Source organism: Sinocyclocheilus anshuiensis, unplaced genomic scaffold, assembly GCF_001515605.1.
Source record: "Sinocyclocheilus anshuiensis isolate Anshui unplaced genomic scaffold, SAMN03320099.WGS_v1.1 scaffold635, whole genome shotgun sequence".
NCBI lineage: Eukaryota > Metazoa > Chordata > Actinopteri > Cypriniformes > Cyprinidae > Sinocyclocheilus > Sinocyclocheilus anshuiensis.
In genome coordinates, this window is record NW_015551039.1 from 118,529 (window position 1) to 140,520 (window position 21,992).

At 37.0% G+C, this 21,992-nt stretch overlaps 1 protein-coding gene across 1 annotated transcript; it reads right to left on the reverse strand.

Moving 5' to 3' along the window:
- Nucleotides 1–16,478: 16,478 nt before the first annotated feature.
- On the reverse strand, nucleotides 16,479–17,836 carry LOC107661369 (zinc finger protein ZIC 5-like). Its single transcript, XM_016450897.1, has one exon. It carries the CDS (start codon nucleotides 17,442–17,444, stop codon nucleotides 16,479–16,481), a length of 966 nt encoding a protein of 321 aa, XP_016306383.1. The 5' UTR covers nucleotides 17,445–17,836.
- Nucleotides 17,837–21,992: the final 4,156 nt, after the last annotated feature.

The window sequence follows — 21,992 nt, forward strand, 5'->3', positions numbered from 1 at the left end:
CAGCTGAATCACTCACGCTGTTTTCATCTGATGGTTTGTGTGGATTTATTTACTCATCTAACCTACACGCTATATTGAATAAAGGTTTTGCAGTAATTTCCCTCATTTTAAAGTCGAAAGCTGCGGGAATGAGTAATGCGATGTATGTGCAATCCCGCAACGAAATTCAGGATCTGATTAAACATAATTCTATTATACAGAGAATTGTGAAATAGATTTTCATGACTTTTCAAAAACTTTTTGAGTTTATTTATTTTTACAAAACTTTCTAGGCCTGGAAATTGCTGTTCAATGACTTTTCCAGGTTTTTTATGACCGTACGAACCCTAATGTGATGATCGGTTGCGGGTCGGGTGCGGTTATCTAAATCAGACAAAAATACAGGTGCGGGCGGTTGGCGGGTGGATAATTTATTTGAAGCTGCGGATTCGGGTGACGTTCTCATCCGCGCATCACTAACACACACACACACACACACACACACACAGTGGTGTTCACGTTCAGTACGGTCACACTGTATATCTGTTATTCAAGAAACTTTTGAAAAGTTTAAAAAACAATTTATGAAAAAATCTTCAGAAACTATTTGCATGAAAATCAAATAGGCCTATTGTTATTTTTTTTTTTTTTTTATCGTATCATTTAAAAATGATACTGTGTTATTGGCACAGTGGTTAACCAGAAAAAAAATGGCACGTCATGCCGAAAAGGTTGCCGACCCCTGTGCTAGACTATGTAAAGCGTCACCATGAGGGAGACTCTAATACATCTGGAGGGCTCACGCAGTTGGTGGCGCAATTTATTTATTTTTTAATCTTAAAATTATTCTTTTTTTCTTCTTCTTTCTTTCCCTCTGTATAGTGCTTTTCACTATACACATTGCTTCAAAGCAGCTTTACAATAATGTGTTGTTGTTGTTTTTTTAATGGCTGCCATCATGCAATGAGATTTCAGCGGCTGAATAAGAAGAATGCTCGGTTTCCTCCCGCTTGGACAGAAGGTGGCGATATAACAGTGAAATAAAATGTAAATATAAATAAAACAATACGTTTACTGTTTTAGGCAATGTATTATGAAGGACTAAATGGATTATACAATATAGTTGCAATATTATTGTAAATGGACCCCGATAATTTTTGTTTGCAGTGAAATCTGTTATTGTTCACATGAGCGCAGTTGATGTATTAAGGTTATAGAATCGACGTTTTACTTAATGGAAGAAACAACAGTTTGAGCGCCATGAGAGTCCAGGCAAGAGTGACCTTCATGTCTGGAACGATTAAGATTAGAATCGTGCAGAGTCTGCCTCTTGTTTTCCAGAACTTGAGCCAACTGGCACAGGCCGAGTGTTCTCTCCCAGCTCTCCGTCTGCCGCAGCGACAATGACAACCAGTTACCGCATGGCGTGCAAAGATGACAAAAATACTTTCACGCCAAGGGATTTTATTCTGTCCAGGCAAACATCACGCGATTGCCGAGAGCCTTCCACTCGTTTAAAATAATTGTTTCTAAGGTTTAATAACGATGTAAGGTTTTGATCTGAGAGGTTTTTTTGTTGATCTTTGATTTTACAACGTAAAAAAAAATGTAATGAGCGCGAGTAAGCTATATGTGTACTGATTTCAGATCATCGAAACTTTCAACGTCCAGAGCATTTGTATGTGAACTGCAGAAGTTTTTTAATATGCTGCAACTGTCGTCCGATGTGTATGCTGTTGCCACCGGCGCTGAAATCTCAGTGGAGAACATCTTACTGAAAAGCAAAAGCTATGCTCCGTTTGTTTACTACCTACATTTTTTTCTCAGCATCATTTCATGGCTGTCTCTTTCTTCGCAGCGTTTAGCCTCAATAGGATAGAGCCTGTTCTGCTTCGCGCACTTTAGTCTGGATCCTCCCCAGTGTGACATCATCTGTTGTACTTTAAGGGTTTCTAGTGCCACCTCTCAACAGCAACATCACTCAACTGAAACACGCCAAGAGACGTTCAGAAAGCACTGGTACTCTGGTAACAGTATAATAAACCATTCAAAATAAAATGAGAGCAAGATATATGTTTTTGTTTCTGTAAATCGAACTATTCTATTCAATGGTTTGTTTACTTGTAAATGGTTTTGAGAACTTGGCATGCTACACTCTAAAGCTGATGATACACGGGGCAACTATTTTAGAATGAATTTGCTAACTATTTATAATTGTTATGTAGATTAATTTGGCTCAAATTAATTGAGATGTGGAATATCGGTAGGCTACATTAAAAAAATGTCTAGCAAAAAAAAAAAAAAGAAGTAAAATCAAACTATTATTAAGGCCACAACGGAGAAAAACGTAAGAAATATTGACTGTTATAGGACCTATTCTTCACTTTCCTTTTGGAAGTTAATGTTATTATAACTATTTTTTTTTATTACGAATTTTTTAAGTCCATATACCATATATAAGTGCAGCTACCCAGGTATACAGGCTATGACATATACCAAAGAAAACGCCTTTTTAGAGAAAACTAGACATTTTTGCATGTTCCCTCATATAGCCTATACATTAATTATTATATTATATTATATTATAAACAATAAACACTTGACAATTAACAACTAAACAATTAGCTATTATTTCTAATCAGTAAACAATAAATACAACAGGTCAACAATTGACTTTATCCCTTCCATCACATATGCGACAGGCCATATGAAAAACTGAATAAATTGAAAAACACGTGTGTAATTTAAAGACGAAGTGCTGTTTGATTAGTAATATCACAGAAAAAAAAACTTTAGTGTTTTTTTTTTTCTTTGGCACCGAGCACAACTCTTATTTATTTTATTTTTTTTTCAGCATGGGACCGCTGTCTGAACCCTGAACCCCGTGGTGACAATAAAATGTCTCGGTTCTTCGGAATTCCATAAAAGCTCAAACGTTTATAACGTTGCGAGGCAAAAGGTGGTGGAAGAGAGAAAGATTTAGTAATGGTAATTAAGAGATGGGATTCTTGACTGAAAGGTCACTGAGGCCAGAGTTAGTTCAACTCAGGGCACAGTCGTGGGTTAATCATTGGAGCTTGTATGACCTGTGGGCAACATGAACGCAGAAAAATAAACGCTGTGTATTTACGTGAGTGTTTTATTGAACGACGTCACGATGGCGATAACCCTCGTGATAAGAGAGCGTGAGTGAGCAATGTTTAATATATAAAAACAAAAGTCCAGTAGCCTAACAACCTTGGCATCTGGTTAAAAAAAAAAAGTAGATATATTTAGAATTTTTTTTTAATGTAGCTAATGTGTTCGGTCTATTGACCTCCAATCAGTTCTTATGTGTGAGATTGTTTTCTTCTTAATATAAAGGTATAGAGGCGTAAAGCTTTGTAGACGTACGCTCTAAAAATGCTGGGTTAAATACAACCCAGTGCTGGGTAAAATAGGGACAAACCCAGCAATTGGGTTGTTTTGACCCAGCGGTTGGGTTAAATGTTTAACCCAACATTCTGCGTAGTAACCCAACCCCTGGGTCAAAACAACCCAATTGCTGGGTTTGTCCCTATTTTACCCAGCACTGGGTTGTATTTAACCCAGCATTTTTTAGAGTGTAAGAGTGCTGCTGACGTCACAGCCTGAGAGTCACCCGCCGTGTGTACGCGTCTCTAAGTAAGGACTCATCTACAAAAAAAGTTCTGGCTTACAATGTGGGTGGACAGGGCGTGAAACTACTATCATCATCAGTTTTGAATGAAAGAAAGAAAACATATATACAACAAAAAGGGAGGCTCATTCCAATTCAGCTGCGTTGTTAGGACAACGAGAACCATCCCTCAGATGATTAGTTCCACTTCAAAAGAATTTACTTTCCGGCGGTGAAAACGTCCCCCTTTTGTGTCTGCACACAGAGTTTTCACTCGCAAAAAGACGACGACTAGTATGTTTAGTCAGTCTGTTTATTTTTTCTTCTGTTCACGGTACAATTGTATTAAATAAATAAAGGAGTCACCACAATGGTCGAGAAGTTCATAAACATGTATGGAAGATTTAGCATTCTTTTGTAATCAAAAGCACAAAGCACTGGTCACATTCAAGTTGGGATGGGGATGTAATAATAATAGTTAGAGCAGTGAGTATTCAATGTACAAAAGTTTGGCCTTCAAGAATTTATATACAGGACCTGTGGAAGCCAATCCAATAATTAATCAATACTTATAAAAGATGAGGACTTTTCGACAGGCCTATATGAAAATGCATGAAAGATATAAAACACAGCAAAACAGATCAATAGAGCTTCAGTCAGGTTTGCTTTCATCTCAAAGCTATGTCAATAGCAGCTGAAGTTTGTGTGTGCAAACTACAGAAACAAGCCATTTGACTCTGAAATAGACTGCAGAGCGAGGCAAAGGTTGATATCACGATAGAATTACAGGTCACTGTCCTCACTGAATCCTCTTTAAAGCTATATCACACCTTGCATCCCTGTCATGATATCATTTGACACTGCTCATTTGCCCGGTGACCCACATCGAAGTGCACTTCCCTCAGTAAATATATCCACTTAACTAAGTTTAGCCGTCTCTCTCTCAGCTTGGAGTACAGCAAGTTGAGAGGACAGTATAGAGGCATTTGAGTGAGGTGCCAACAGGGGGTCTTCATATCTATAAGTTTGCATTAAACATATCAACATACCATTCAGCTCTGAATGTCTCTGTGTGTATATAGGTAACTAATGTGTTTTATTTCCACTCTGAACTCATAACTTAATACCACATTTTCCTGTCTGTAATCCAAATCCTTTTACACAATATCTTAGCCAAAGGTTTTTCTTTTTTCTTTTTCTTTTTTGTAAAACATATTCAGCAAGTTTTAGCCTATGGGTTTGTGTATACACTTTTAATAAAGAGTATGCAGAGCTTGCAGAGTATGCAGTATCCTCTCCGAATAAACAACCAAAACCTAGACTGGAATATACTGGTTAATAAACAATTTTAATGTTTAATTTTACAGCATTCACATATTTAATATTTTCCACACTGGGCAGGTCAAATGGCAATTAACTCCCTCCAAATTAATATTTTTATAGAATACAGTTGGGAAAACTGGTCATATTCGTGAGATGTAATTAAATCACTTGACCTCGCTTATGTTATGAATCCACATAAAAAAAATGACAGTTTATTATCATATAATCATTATCATTATTTACAATTAATTCTGCTTCATTTCAAAGCTTTTGATTCATGTATATGTATGGTTTTATTTTGGTGTTACATACAAATGTGCTTCTAGGCAAAGAGGTCTTGTTTATCATTAGCTGCTTTATGATAAGTCCAATAATAGAACATTATGTTTACATTGACATTTACTCACAAATACGCAAGAAATCCAAGAACAAAAAAGAGTGAAGTGCATATAAATAAATATAATTAATTACATTTCAATGAGTGTAAAGAAAAAAAATCAAAGCATATTAGAGACATACATCTTTCCTTACCCATTATGGAAGGAAGGTCTGACATATGAAAGAAAACATTCTTGACTTAAGCTCAGCTTCTTTCATCTATCCAATTAAAGGCTGAAATTTAAATAGTATTGTGCATTTTGAGATCTCATCATATGCGCTTGCCTTCTAATCAACACAGAATAATATGTTCATTGCACATTAATTCTTAGCTTGAATATCAGCACCTTGCTACTTTGGTTATTGATTCCAAACAGCTTCTCAAGGTATTGGGTTCCTCACATGGCTTAGAGGACAAGTTGACATGTATGAAAAACCAGAAGGACAACATAAAGCTCCCAACAAGATCCTCCTTACCAGCGTGTGGTAGATTCAGAGAGGATGCTTTTTAGGATGTAAAATGATAAATGGCATTTAGCATAAATCAAATTCTGATACGTGTAAAATATAGAAAGAAAGATCATTGCTCTCTCTTGTTTTGGTATCTCAGAGGGCAACTAGGCCTATTGGTGATAAAATATGAGATAAGCAAAATGATTCATTTGGGAAATATACAGCCAGGGCTAAAAGGAGAGCACCTCAAGTGAAACTAATAATAGTGTCTAGTACTGTATGTGTAGCAGCCTTCCTTAAAAAAAATAAAAGAGGTGCATTTCACATTGTAAATCTAATATATGGGTCACTAGGATTTCAGAGAGGGGGGAAAACAAACAAAACTGGAAATAAAAATAAAGAGAAAATATGCAGTGCTGAGAAAAGATCTAAGGAACCCAGTTGCTATTAAGGAAATTATTTGGGGAAAATAACTGCTCTGAAGATTAATTAACAGTTATTTTCAACTGATTGAAAGGGAATATGGCCCCGCACAAGCAGGCCTAATTATATCCAGCTCTTATTTGTCTTATTAGGCATTGTAAACAAAAATGCCAGTGACTTGTTCAGAAGGCAGTGTAAAATTAGAAACAAACCTATTATAGAGTTTATCAATATACTTAGTTTCCAGAATCACTGGGTATTTTAATTAGAAAGATAATTCAAATAATGATATCCAATTGGAACATGCATATGCAAATGTTATAGATATATAAAATGTATTTAGATTTTACATAATGGCTACAAGGCTAATAGTTAAATTGACTTAAAATATCTCTTGACCTTTAACTCACTGGAGGTGAGTGGTGGTGAGTATGGAGTCCTAACGAGCAGTAATTGTACGATAAAAGCCATGCAGCGAAAATCATGCAGCACTTAAATACTGTACTCACATGGGTAAAGGTTCACCAAAGCCCACCTTTATTCACTCTGGGCCCCTCCCTCCAGAAACTGCTCCACCAATCCCAATGTGAGACTGCAGTGACCTGATATCTTACAAGCCAAAGGGGATTTGTGCTGCCTTCACATCACAGCATACATTTTCATGAGACATTACTTTTTTTTATTCTTTTAGCAGACTGAAAATATATGTTGAACCCCTTCAGATATAAAATGAAATTACATAACGTACACTTACATAAAAGTAAAAAAAATAAATTGTTACATTTACAATAGCTGTAATGCACGTTTATGCTAATGCAGAAGATATGGAGGATAAGCCAGTGATGGATGTGTTAATTACCTCGTTTCTATCCCTTTCTAATGTAGGGCTAAAGAATTCTAAGAAATACATTCGATCCTTTCATGTGCACAAATTTGTTGTTCCCCAAGCCAATAAATAAATCTAAACTGTGAATTATTTAGCTTTATCCAGTGAATGATAGTAACTCTACGTCTTTCTTAGTCTTTTTAAAAATAGTCCATGATTCAAGACCCAGTGTGAAATGACCTTCATGCATAAAGCTGTCAGTGCAATTTGTGCATGTTGAAAAGGGAAAACCATCATCTGACCAATACTAAAAATCAAAGCCACAAGTCCTGCAAAGCCAATATGATAAGCCTAAGTGAGACTCAGCTAATGAGGATTTAAAATGACATACACATTTATGTGTTTTGGTAAGCTAAATGTATGTTACAGTCTGTAAAGTGAAAGTGAAAAAGTGAAAGTGACGTGACATGTGGCCAAGTATGGTGACCCATACTCGGAATTAGTGCTCTGCATTTATCCCATCCAAAGTGCACACACACAGCAGTGAACACACACACACCGTGAACACACACCCGGAGCAGTGGGCAGCCATTTTTTGCTGCGGCGCCCGGGCAGCAGTTGGGGGTTCGGTGCCTTGCTCAAGGGCACCTCAGTCGTGGTATTGAAGGTGGGAGAGAGTAACCCCTTGTGGACTGATCAGTCAAACATTTTGGTCTATAATATCTATCTATGTTTACAACATTTTGGTTTACAATATCTATATCTATCCTTAGCGGTGCTATTGTACCACATTGGGAAAGCATATTTTGTAGCAGAGGTAGGTTGAAGTAAATCTCTTTTTTTTTTTTACCGTCTCACTCTTCCATCTAGTTCTGCACCCTAGAGTGGCGGGTCAGCACCAAACCAAATCCGATTTGTCCCAACCATTAATGTCATGGCCTTTAAGCTACATATCATCACAGAGAGTACGCTTCCTCAATCTGTAATTGAAATGGCTTGGGGAGAAACGCTGAGCCCGGTTGGCCCCCTGAGCCTGCTTTATCCACTCCATCATCCATCACTGTTCACTATGGCCTCAAGGTGCTGGTGTAATGCTGTGAGGTTAACAGTGAGATCAACTTAAGACGTGCACGTGCTCGTTTCCTTTTACCTGGCCCACAGGCCCAAGCATGTGCACATGTGACATACACATCAGCTAAAAATACATATAGTAAAGGAAGCTTTGTCAGGTATCAGTTTAGCTCTTATGCTATTTTGAAAGCAATGATAGTTGAAGGCTCAGAGGATGGCTGAACTTCAGTTGGGGAAGTGATCAGAAGGCCCATCTCTCCTTTAGATGTTGAGTTCACAGGATTGATTACACAGACCCCTTGTGATGCATCCTTCTACAGCTGAAATTAAACACCCACTATTACACACTACTTTGAAACAGCTTGGACCCTGATCAATGTGATTGCAGATTCAAAAGCACACTATAAAAGACAATGCTTTTCATTAAAAATTCAATTGCGATATTTTGAGACAGTCCACTAATGAAAAGTGATGGTGCTGAGGGAACCAAAAAGACAACGTTCACTCTAGGTCTGTGGGTCTCTTAAATCCAAAGGAAGCTGCTGCTCAACCAGCTCCGATCAAAGCCGCTTTTTTACAAGCATTCCAGATGGATTCTGTATTGCAGGTGGAAGCAGTAAAAAATAAAAACTAATTTGGATTTTAAAAATGTATGAGAAATTAAAACTCTCTTTGTTAAGGCTATGACACTGCAAGAGTGGATAAACAAGCTCCAGTGTGTCTTTTTAAGCATGTTCAGCTGGCCTCACATACATGAAGTCTGCCAAAAATGCCCTTGCCAAGACGTGGAGGACACAGTACGTGCTCTCCAAGTTGATCTTTACCAGCAAAGGGATCTGGAAGCGAGATCAGAGGAATTGGGTGATGGCCATGGTCAACCTTCTGAAAGCATAGCACTGGTGCTCAGAGTCAGGAGCATCCTCAAAGTCACCCCCTTTCAAAATGAGCAAATCCACAACACTTGTTAAAGTGGATTTAGTAACTAATGATAAGAGAATGGTTCTCTTTGTTCTTCACCCACTGGAACACATGGGTCGCTGTGACCATGACAACTGACACATGAGCTATTATTGCATACTGCCATGAGATATCCCAACGCAAGCCACACCTGCAAGCTGATTGGCTGAGCGAAGACCTTTACTGTCTTCCTTGCTGCCCTAAGATGCCATCATCAGAGAAATGTCTTATGTAAGCCATGGATAATGGATGAAAAAGAGGGTGCAAAAAATACTTTTTAAAGAAACGTCCATTGGGGCAAATTGCAATCCTAAAAATGCATCAAAAGACAGAAACGCATCAGATATTTTGTGCTGGGTGGAGTTTCCTCCCACTCCCAAACCGCAGCTATGCTGAATGGAAAAGCCCCATAGCAAAAGCCCCGCACTAGCCTCATTTTGGTGGACTTGCTGAGGTTTGACAAGAGAACGGAATGCCCGGCAAGTTAATAGATGGGTATTTAATAAGCTGTGGTACCAGCTGAGCTACACAGGGGGCTGGCACCACCACCACTGATGCGAGAATACTGCACTGCGGATGAAGATGGAAAGGAAAGCCAACCAATTAACTGACTGCACCACTAGCAAATCTACAAGCTCAAATGTGATTTTTTTTTTTTATGCAAAAATTTACCATATTTTACACAAGAATTCTCCTACAATTAAAGGGATGGTTCACTCAAAAATGAAAATGTCTCAGTGTTTTTTGTCCATGTCATCAAAGTCAGTTCACGTTCAGTCTTTTGAAACCAGTGACTTTAAATGAATGAACAAATAAATAAATAAATAAATAAATCTTCTTTTGTGTTCCACATGTGAAATACTGTCTTGGAATGACATGAGGACAAGTCCATGATGACAGAATTTTCAATTTTAGGTGAACTATCCCATTTTCTGAACACATGGTAATTGTCAAGTTAGCACTTTAGCATATCTAAATTAAAACGGGAAAACAAATTAGACAAATTATCTCACAGAAATCCACAGGAAGCTTGACAACTGAAAACACGACACTATCTCTGAGTTCCCCGTCTTGTACGACTCTCACGTTTCATGTTTTTGATAGCCTCATTACAGCCTCACCTCTAAAATCAATTTGCCTGTGTCTGTAGCATCGCTCTCATTATACACTGGGTAAGCCGGAAGAGCGCACGTGTGCGTTTGTGCGCACGTGCTAAAACCCTCAAAGCCTAACACACCCGGTTTGGAAAGAGATAAATGAAAGCAAGACTAAGAAGAAAACACAGGATGGCCAAAAAAGGCGGCAGAGTATGAGTGGACGATGGTGATTCTGTAAACGATCTGAAGGATGGAAGATCAAATAAGTGAGTTTTGTGATTTGAGGTTCATAAAACACTGTGGCACCCACCTGCCACAGGACCACACTGCTGCACAGATTAAGGGGCCGGTTTAAGGGAGTCGTGGGAGAAAAGGGTAGCCAGGAGCACAGGCAGAGCAGCAGATGAGAGAGTGGAAAAGTGGGCTGCTATATACAGGAGGGGGTTGGGATGAAAAGAAGCCCAAGTCAGGGAGCACCAACACCACTGGCTTGACCTGGGGACGACTGGAAAAGGCAGGAATCCAATTAAAATCACACCCCATCGGCCTGCACAGCCACCACCCCCTCACCAAGCTGACACAACTTCACACTGCTCCTGCTATATGTGTCATTTTGAGCAGGTGGAACGCAGCAGACACTGAGATCATATAGTCCTGGTCACACTTTGAGGATGCTATGGCGAAATAGTCTATGATACACTTTCTGTACAAGTATAGAATAGAGTGTGTAAAAAAGTTATAAAGAATATATTATAATAAATTGTCATATTATAAACAAAAATGCAAACTAACCTTCACCATACATCCTTGTTGCTGGGCAGAACACTCAGTGACCAGTATTAAAGAGAGACAGTGAGATATCACCTCGTTCACAGTAAAATAACCATATTAAAAATCAGCTAAAGTGTGTGGTCATCCAGATATTCATGAAGAAATGTCATTTTTCTATATTATACTACTGGCAATGTGAAGTCATAATATTTTCAGCAAAGAAAAAACAACAGGCATTAAAAGGAGTTTAGGAAAGAGATCTAAATTCTACCTGATCAAAATGCACACCACCACTGCACTTGCAAAACAGAGTAAATACGGAATAGTCTAAACAAAAAAAGACACCTATTCAGGGATATTTTTATATATAAATCCTCCTGAAGGTTGCTTTCAGAGAGTAAATCTATGATACAGCAAATCAAGGAGTTCACAAAAAAAACAAAACATACAAATATAAACTTGCCTGTCTTGATGCAACAATACAGTAAAACTAAATTAGGATTTAAAATGTATGCATTTAAAAAGACTTTCACTATAAATTTAGAAAGTAGATTGAATGTATGCTTATAGGATTTTATGGATGTAAAAATGAAGCATAACAGCTTTACAACAGTCCACTAAAAATATTGTTATCCCATTACCAACATAGGATTTCAATCTAAAGAGATACACATTAAAACTCCACAAAAACAATACCGTAAGCACTGTACAATCAAAGGATTTCTAAGGAGGTCAGTATCTGCTAATAAAATGAGGTTACCAAGCAATTGTACGATAGTATCCAATGAGTCTTCACATACGATTTTGTCATTTGATTTCAATCACAGGCTAGTTTGAGGAACAAAGATATCAAAACGGCCAAATTGTAGTCTGTCATGTAATTTTCTATTACAAGCAACACTAGACACAAATATAATCATTCTGACAGAAATAAAAAAAACTGTTTGATCAATAATGTTCAGTTCTATTGTTTTATATATGTAACAACTAGAAAACAACTGAAACATACATTCTAATGTTTTTTTCCTATTGTTTTCAGGTAGATCTCTTGCCTATTTTTGTTGCCGTTTTGTTAATGACAATATATTTTTTTATATTTTAAAATCATACACACTACACATTATTTGTGCTGGAAACAAGTGAGATTCCAAATACAAGGCGAGCATGGAAAATATTTTCTTTCGATTGCATTTTACTCCGAACAAGATTTAACATATTAGCATTTTGAGTGGTATCATATTTTTATAGAAGAAAAATTCACAGTAGAGATACCTTAAGAAATACGACAGGATCAGTTTGATATATGTAACAACTAGAAAACAACTGAAACATACATTTTAATGTTTTTTTTTCTATTGTTTTCAGGTAGATCTCTTGCCTGTTTTTGTTGCCGTTTTGTTAATGACAATATATTTTTTTATATTTTAAAATCATACACACTACACATTATTTGTGCTGGAAACAAGTGAGATTCCAAATACAAGGCGAGCATGGAAAATATTTTCTTTCGATTGCATTTTACTCCGAACAAGATTTAACATATTAGCATTTTGAGTGGTATCATATTTTTATAGAAGAAAAATTCACAGTAGAGATACCTTAAGAAATACGACAGGATCAGTTTGGATTAATTATGACAACTGCATTTTTATATTTTTAGCATTTAGCCTAACACACCACATTAATGCAAGTATCTCTATGTGTTAAATATCCTTGCTAATGAATATACAATTATATATAAAACAAACTGTTCAACTTCAAAGAACAGAAACACAGGATTTCTATTGCAAATTTGTAAATATTTCTTCAAAACAAGATACAAACATGTTTGCCTAGCATCAGACTGTCACAAATAAACTTCCTGTGCTCTTTTTTTCAATTTCCTGCTGCTCAGTGATCCAGCAGCATTTAAGATAGAAATTAGGAATTTCTTGCAAATTTCACGTTTACAGCAACTTGCTTTGAACATATCGCATCAGTCCAGCACTGATGGTGTGAGGTTTCTGTGAGGAGAGAAATGTACTTTTGCCATATGACCTTTCTAAGGTTATTCACGATAGCTAAATAGACAAACTGAAAGATATGTTAGAAGCCCCACATTGCCAAAAGGCCTTGATAGCCACTTTTTCAGTTAAAGGTCTCTTTTTCTAAAGCCTTAAATAGTCCAAAAAATACAGAGGTTCACTGTATTGCTTGGTCACCGATTTTTCGCCAGTTTGTCTCTATAAGTAGAGGTTGTGATGATTGGTGCCTGAGGCACCATCCTTGACAGTGAGACCTGGGCTCTTAAACTATGAATGAAATGCATTATTGTAATAACCAACAAGGAAAGAAATGAGTCTTTTAAAATGCTATGCATCCTGGTCATTAGTGTTAGCTGCTTCACAGCACAGAGGTGTTAGAAAGGCAAGTTACTCGCATTACAAATTGAGAAACACTACCCTACAATGCCCTACCATTTCACAACACCACACACACACACACACACACACACTAAAAGAAATCTTGGCAAAACTGGACTATAAAACTCTTAGCAAACTTATATATAACAAGACAGTTGCAACATTAGATTCAACTACCAAATGCTCCAAACATCGTTTTTCAGTCTTTACAATCACTGAGGTCAGCGTTCAGATTTTTCAAAATATCAAGTCAATTCCAAACATGCGGAAAGAAACAAACTAATGAGACTGAAGACAAAACTGAAAATATGCAATAGCAATTTGATTATGCAACTGTTGTACTGAACGAGCTGTGGACCACAGGCTGACAATTTAGGACTCATTGTGTGGTACTTTCTGCATTAACCTAACATTTCATTCATCACCACAAGTTATTTGCTTCATTTTCAGTTGTAGGCTGTCATTTGGTTGATGACAGAGGTGAGATTACAGTCGACTTGTACTTGACTTAACATGATTTGAGTTCATTGTCAGTTCTTGTACGATAATAAAATGCTCCATCACACTGAAAATGAGTGAGAAGTCTACCGAAACCGAATGAAAACCCACACATTCACATATTAAGCAACTTAAGTGAGCGTTTCGCTGCTCAGTGCGCTCATATGTATAAAGGCCTGTATGCGTTATTTGCTTCATTTTCAGTTGTAGGCTGTCATTTGGTTGATGACAGAGGTGAGATTACAGTCGACTTGTACTTGACAACATGATTTGAGTTCATTGTCAGTTCTTGTACGATAATAAAATGCTCCATCACACTGAAAATGAGTGAGAAGTCTACCGAAACCGAATGAAAACCCACACATTCACATATTAAGCAACTTAAGTGAGCGTTTCGCTGCTCAGTGCGCTCATATGTATAAAGGCCTGTATGCTCGTTTATACCTTTATTTATGCTGTGCCACAATGCATTGCAGTTTATATAGCAATAAACTTAATAGCAAACAAAATTCTCATAACAGAGTTGACATTCAAGAATCCAGACACGACAGGTTAAACTGAAAAGAAAATGACGATAAATTTGGAACCTGCTGGAGTTCATTTGTGGTGAGGCTACTTCGGCTGTAAAATCACCTTCACGGAAAACAATTTCATGATTTCAGTTTGAACTTAAACTTAAAATTAATTGTTTTAGACACTGCACACAAGTCTGAAAGTCACTAAAAGTAGGTATATATAGTTTCTTCTTTTGAAATGTAATTCCAAAAAAAAAAAAAACCTAAACACGCATATGCATTCAAGAATCCAGACACGACAGGTTAAACTGAAAAGAACATGACGATAAATTTGGAACCTGCTGGAGTTCATTTGGGGTGAGGCTACTTCGGCTGTAAAATCGCCTTAACGGAAAACAATTTCATGATTTAAGTTTGAACTTAAACTTAAAATTAATTGTTTAAACACTGCACACAAGTCTGAAAGTCACTAAAAGTAGGTATATATAGTTTCTTCTTTTGAAATGTAATTCCAAAAAAAAAAAAACCTAAATGCATGTAAAATCAACGTTGTAATTTACAAAAAAGATTCACGTTATTAACTTTTATTATCACTATATACGGAGGCTCTGCCTCTACAGAACCTCAAAATAATACGCCATTTACTTCCTGTGCAGAAATAACTTACTTTTTTTATTTCGACCTTTATATTTTACTCCATCTGTGGGCATCTTTTTTGTATTAATTTTATATATCTATATATGAATTATAGGCTAATTTGGCAACTTGTCTTTACCTTTTCTTTTTCTTTTTTTTTAATAAATATTTTGGCAAGGTTAAGTAAGATATTTACAGATTAGGAATAGTCACCGACGTCTCACCAATACAAGATCATGAGGTACAACAGATAAAGCTCACAATTTTAGCCTTGCATGCAAAACTTGATCAATCCAAATCCCTCTTTTTCCTATCATTCTTAAAAATAGTGGTGTTTTTCCACTCAGTTGTTTCTATGCAATTGCTGCTGCTATCAATTTAATGATTCACACGAGCTAAATCAAATTTAGCCTAACTTATTAATGAACCGCAAATGCATAGGGCCTATTTCTCAAATGTATTTCAGAGTTACTAAATAACTATGGAATTGTGTCAGTGATTGATTTTTAATTTTTCAATTTCATTTTAAACTTTTCAGTGAAAAATAACATTTTCTAATATGCGCACACATTTTTGTTAGTCTACCTAATTCATATTTTTATATGCGTCCTGAGCCAAAGGTTAATTCCTAGTTTAACTAATTTCTAGTTAGAGAAAATAATGTAACTGTGGATTTAATAATTACAGTAATCTAAATATTTATATATAGGCTATATAAATAATTTCTTATGGTTAAATAATTAAAATGTATTTAACCATAAGAATTAACCATTTATATAGATCATAACATTCTAAGGATTCATATGACGTCAGTTTCAAGTGTAGTGGACTCGAAGCTTGCAGTGCGTGGCACGAGTGGGTGCACTCTACTATAGCAGAGAATTCAGCTGTGCCTTGCGTAAACGCTACGTCACAGCTCTCCGGCGCCCCGGAATTTATTTACTTATTTTCACTGCATGAATGAGAGGCACCCAAACAACTGGCCTGTGGACTGATTTTCACCAGCACGAAAGATTTTGAAAACAAAATAATAATAATAATAATAATAAATCATCCCGCTAATACGAACAACAAACGATAGGCTACATTTGATATAAATAAAGGCTTTAATCGCCGTCCAAATTAAAATCTCACGTAGGCTGAAGGAAGTTAAATTCTATTGTGTGCAAAATTCTACATTCATTTATATGATGAAAGATTTTGAAAATGAATTCATCTTGATGGACCCCAGTGTCAAAATCAGTGTTTGTGTACAGCAAACAATGAAATATAATGAAAACATCAGGCTACGGTAGAATATTTTATAACGTTACTTTTGGCACAAATAATCAAACCGTACGATTTATCGAGTTATTCTGTCCTGACAATTCTAACATGAACTGATTTTGTGTTTGAACAAAATTAAGCAAAACACTCCGGAAAAGGTTCAGAGACTATTTCGTATGTTTGAATCCTGTCATTATTACTATCATCATCATCATTATTATTATTATTTGTATTAATTATTATTAACTAACCTGTATGCGTTCTCTTGTGTATCTTCAGGTTCTCGGATCTGGCAAAAACTTTTTCACATCCATGAAAAGGGCAGGGAAAGGGCTTTTCTCCAGTGTGCACTCTTACGTGGTTGGCGAGCTTGTATTTGGCTTTGAAAGGCTTTCTGTCTCTTGAGCAGTTCTCCCAGTGACAAACGTAGTCGGAGTGCTCCGGTCCTCCGACATGCTCAACCGTCACATGGGTGACGAGTTCATACATGGTCCCAAAACTCCTGGCGCAGGGCGGCTTGCCAGTGCCTTCTTGGCCGTCACTCCACTTGCACACCAGCTCGTGCTTTGGGTTCTGCCTGGAGCACCTGAGGAAGGCGTCACCCCCTCCTCGCTGCATGGCCATATTCAGAGGCTTATAGAACTCCAAGAACTGGGTGACTAGCTGCTGGCTGTTGGCCCTGGGGCCATTGACCGACTGCCCATACGGGTGCGTTCGTGAGAGAAGATCTCCTGGAAGACCCAACATCATTTGGCTGCTGAGATCTCTGGTTGCGTCTGACGAGCCATGGGCCTGCTCTTGATACGTGTTGAAGAACACGTGGCCCCTGCCATCCCTATAGCTGTGGAGGTCACGGTACCTTCCAATATTGCCATGCTGGTTAGGTCTTGGAGCCAGCTGATCAGTTACTGGTGGCATGCCTGCTGCTGACAGATTTGTCCCAATGATAATGCCCCTAGGACTGGGTTCTAAGCGATGACTGGTGTATCCAGTGTCTGGAAAATGGGTAACCGAGTGGTCAACATATGCACTGGCCCTCGTCTCGTGGTAGTCTCGCAAATTTTGCGAGGGGCAGAGTTTTAAGGAACTGCCAGTGGGGTGCCCCGTGTGCTCCTCTGCCAAAGGTGGCAGCACCATGCTGGGTTCAGTATTTCTCTCCCCAGGGTTGACGCAAGAAAGAGGGCAGCCACTAAACCGCGACAGGCTTGTCATGTTTTGTTGCAAGCTTGGCTGAGGGCTGGTCAAATCAACCAACCTTTAACGTTTACGATTTACCTACAAAACTCGTCCCCATTTCCCCCGCTGTATCATCTGCATGTGCAGTTATTGCCTGTAAACCTCTCAGACGCAGGAATCGGACCCAGGTTCGTTAAGATTGGTGTGAGTCCCATGCCGTTCACTTTTCCCTCTTGATTTGTGGCAATAACCGTGGTAGTAAAATGCTCCGAACCAGGCCATACTGCAATATAAAAGCACAGCAGGCAAACCAGCATTTAAAAAACGGTGCTTTGGGATTGGTCGGAACGCGCGATGATTGACAGTCCCTGGATTTGTTTTAAAAGGGACACGCAGGCGTTCACCACACGACTCCGTTTTCAAATATCTCAGTGAAAATGCTTTGATATGTGCCGCTAGCGCACTGCCAGATATGGGCTGTTCTGTGACTTTAGAGTGCCGAATGCGATACTGTTGGCTAAAATATCGAAGTGTTTAAGTGTCATGTATATGAATTATTAGAAAGTCTGTTCTATGAATGCTGTGCAACAGTGTGATTTCAACATCGAATAGAAATAACCGGAGTTAAGCAACGAAATCAAGATTCTCTTTCAAGCCACAAGTCTGTCGCATTCAGGCAACTCTGAACTCTGAATGTGAATGTTTCACTATTTATTATTGTGGTTTAACTTTAATTCAACTGAATATATTTTGGTGATACTCGGCCCAGTATAATGGTGTTGTTGGTAAACACATTTTTTATTTTTATTTATTTGTTTAATTAAATTTATTTTGGTGTTTAACCACCAAAATATACTACAGCCTAAATATAATATAACCAGTGGAACGCATGTAATTTGAGTTGCAAGCTAAGTTACATATTACACTTATTTTGCTAAAGTTTAACGTGACAGAACCTTTTGCTTCACTGTGTTTGATATTTCTCATGCAAACAGTTAGGAAAATATTATTTGTTATTATTTATATAAATTACATAATATTTGCTATAAAACACTAAAGAACATGGAAATTCGGGGGCACTGCTTGATTATAATGCACTTAGAAAATATCCCATCTTGTAAAGTATCCTTCCGCATGTGTTGGTCGGTTAGTTAGTTTGTTTGGTAAAGGTGACATTAATTTTATTGGATATGCTTAGGCGTGCATTTTTATCAAATATTTTTATTGAGTTGCAAATCGGAGATAAAATAAACAATAATTTTATTCAATTTCCAAAATGAATATGTAAATTAAATACATTCATAAAAATATCTAATTAATAAATATAAAATACATATACAAAAATGAGCCACAATAAAAGATTACCGAGTTACCTCAATATCGCATAATTGCTAAATATAACGTTATTTGGACATGGAATATTCAAGGGTTAATAGACTTCTGACTTTCGAGGTTACAAGAATGATAGCAAGTTTCACACATTTAACCTTTACAATCCTATGATGACCTGGTGTCAATTTAGAAAATGTATTTACTTGTTTTGAATTATTTTGCACCTGTCGATATTAAACGGACAAACATTAAAACAGGTTTGTGGTGTAATCTCGCCACTGTCACTGGTCACTGTAAAAAGTGTGACACAGCATCATAGTGTGGACAGTCAAATTTAATACCTGTTTTTTTTTTAAAGGGCCAATTCAAACGTTTAAATAACCACACAAAATGTTGACATATTAAGAACAGAATATAATTATGTGAATTATGTTTTAGAAACTAAAAAACAACTTGCACAACTTTTATACCAGGAATATTGATCACTTACAGCAATTTGAATTTAAGAAAGTGATTAATGTATTTCTTCTGAAGACTGTCTCCCCCCATTGGGTGGGCACAAACTTGGGCTATTTAATAATATAATTCTTCCCACACATGAAGTTCTTGGATAGAGCAAACATTACAAGAAAATATTTACTGAGGTTACAGTAACTGTATTCCCAATAGTCATAATTAACAGTCAAAAAGCACCATTCTCACTACATTAACAGTCATATCAAACATACTATAAGAAAAAAGAAACCAGAAGTGGCAAAGAATAAATACTTTTATATATAAGTCGCAATGCAGTTTTCAGATAAATCTCCCTGACCACGATATCCAACACCATAACAGAGAATACAGAACAATCAGTGGCAGATAATATTTTGTAAAACAAAAGTCTCTTCTCCCACACCACACAGCAAATCTTCCTGATTCATTTCTTTCTTCTTTATTTCTTCAGTACTGGAAAAGACGAAAGGCATTTCTACACATATTCTGTTAATATACAACTTACAATATTAAAGATTGCCAATAAATGGGTTGGTACAATAATAATTAGAGAGAGAGAGAGAGAGAGAGAGAGAGAGAGCACAAATGTATGATATAGGACACTGAATATGTCTTTTTGTGTTATATCAATTCAAGTAATGGTCACTAAAAATATCTAATGACATATCTATAGTTCACAAATGTCACAGACTTGTCTTTGGGACCTACAGTGCACAGACTAAATAATGTCAACAGAGACTAATATAAATTCAATTCATATACAGTCAAAGTGGTACCACAGTGGTTTGAAGATTTCTTAAGATAACTTAATTGAAAGGTAAAATTATATATGCTCTATACTAGGGCTGCACGATTAATCGCATGCGATATTTAACGCGCATTTCTAAATATACCGTAAGCCAAAATGTAAACTGCCTCTCATTCTTGCATACCTGCATTATGCTAACGTTGTACAATTACAAATTCAGTGTAGTCCTATCTTCATTTCCATCCAATATTTCCATATCAAGACAACAATAAAGCCATACATTGCTTGTGAGCATGTCAAAATTAAATTAAATTAAATTAAATTTGGTAATAAATTCTGGCTGAATATATTTGGTCTAATATATTAGGCTGAAAACTACAGAAAAACTTTTCTTCATTGCAGTGAACTTAGCGGGCGTTCACTTTACAAGTTAAGGGCTAAATGTCGGTAAATTTAAATGAGCAAACTAAATGGAAAATAAAGAAAAACTGAGTGAGATATAAGCAGGAAAAAAGCACCAAACACAAGGACTCTACACTCCTTTTTAGCACTCGGCAGAGCACAATAGTCTATCCTGGCAACAGCAGTTTGCATTCACTAATAGGCAGATGCGTAACGCCTCGACAAATTTAATTTCCAGTAATTTATGCTAAACATAGTTAACAAATTTTATATAGACACATGTTAATTGAAGGTGCCACAGTTATCTCATTACTCAATACTGATTAAGTGTTTGAGATAAACAGACCCACTCCTTGACCAAGCTGGTAGAAAGCAGGCTAAATACTTTTGAATGTTTAAGAGATACGTAAACAGATATAAAGCCATGTGTCTGGATAAATACACAGAAAGGAAAGATACAGCTAATAACTCAAGAGAATAATCCTATAAAACTAAAGCTTAAAATACTACCCATAATATAATCTTCCCTAAATGAAAGAATGCCGAAGCGGTAAGTAATCGGAGTCCATCTGTTGTTTCAAGCGAACGCAGCGAATGAGTTCATTTTTATTGTGTAGACCTATTTAAGCATGAATTAAATTAATTTAATGTGAGATTGACAACTGGAAAACGAATAAACAGGACATGATCTATAGCAATACCTAGATAATTATCAACGATTCTATGCTACTATGAACGATGCTACACTACTGAGCTTGATAACTGTGTATTAGCCCGAATCATCATCTTCAAGAGTTCAGTGTTAAGCAGGTACTGCTCTGACTAAAAATATGAAGGCTTAGTCTAAGGGGGCGGGAGCTAGAGCTCATCGCATTATTCTGACGAAACATTATTTGACTAACTCAAATAATCGGTCAAAAATATAGCTCTGGTCATTGCAATTATAGGCCTTTAGGTCCATTCAACTTTCTGTGGTCCAAAGTTAAATGACGACCCCCTTGAATTACAAAACGTCTCTTGCCCTCATTTGCCCTTTGGCCGGCATGAGTTGTAGTGCAGTAAAGAAGTTAAGTGAAATAACCGAACAATTGCACAGGAAAAGCAAAGAACGTCCTTAAAGGGTTAGTTCACCCAAAAATGAAAATTCTGTCATTAATTACTCACCCTCATGTCGTTTCAAACCCGTAAAACCTTCGTTCATCTTCGGAACACAAATTAAGATATGTTTACAGATCTCCTTGCCACGTTTCTGGACTTGGGAACATTTCAGTTGCGTTGTCTTAGCCACGCCTGGAAATTAATGTCACAAAATATATTAAGCGCGTTCACATTTAAACAGACAAACAATAGGCCTAGAGTGGAAAGTAAAGAAACCGTAGCCTGTCTGACTGCCGACTGTGAAACCTAAAAAAAATCGTAAATCTGTCCGGCGGTACAGCATACTCACTCACATGTGTGCTCGTGTACGAAAGGGAGAGTAAGAGAGAGAGGCAGAAAGAAAGAAAGACGAAGCAGAAAGGAGGGGGGATAAAGCTTGCAGAAAGAAATAACTGGAAATCTATATTGCTAGCAGTAAAACTTGTGATTTTTAAATGCGTTTTATACAT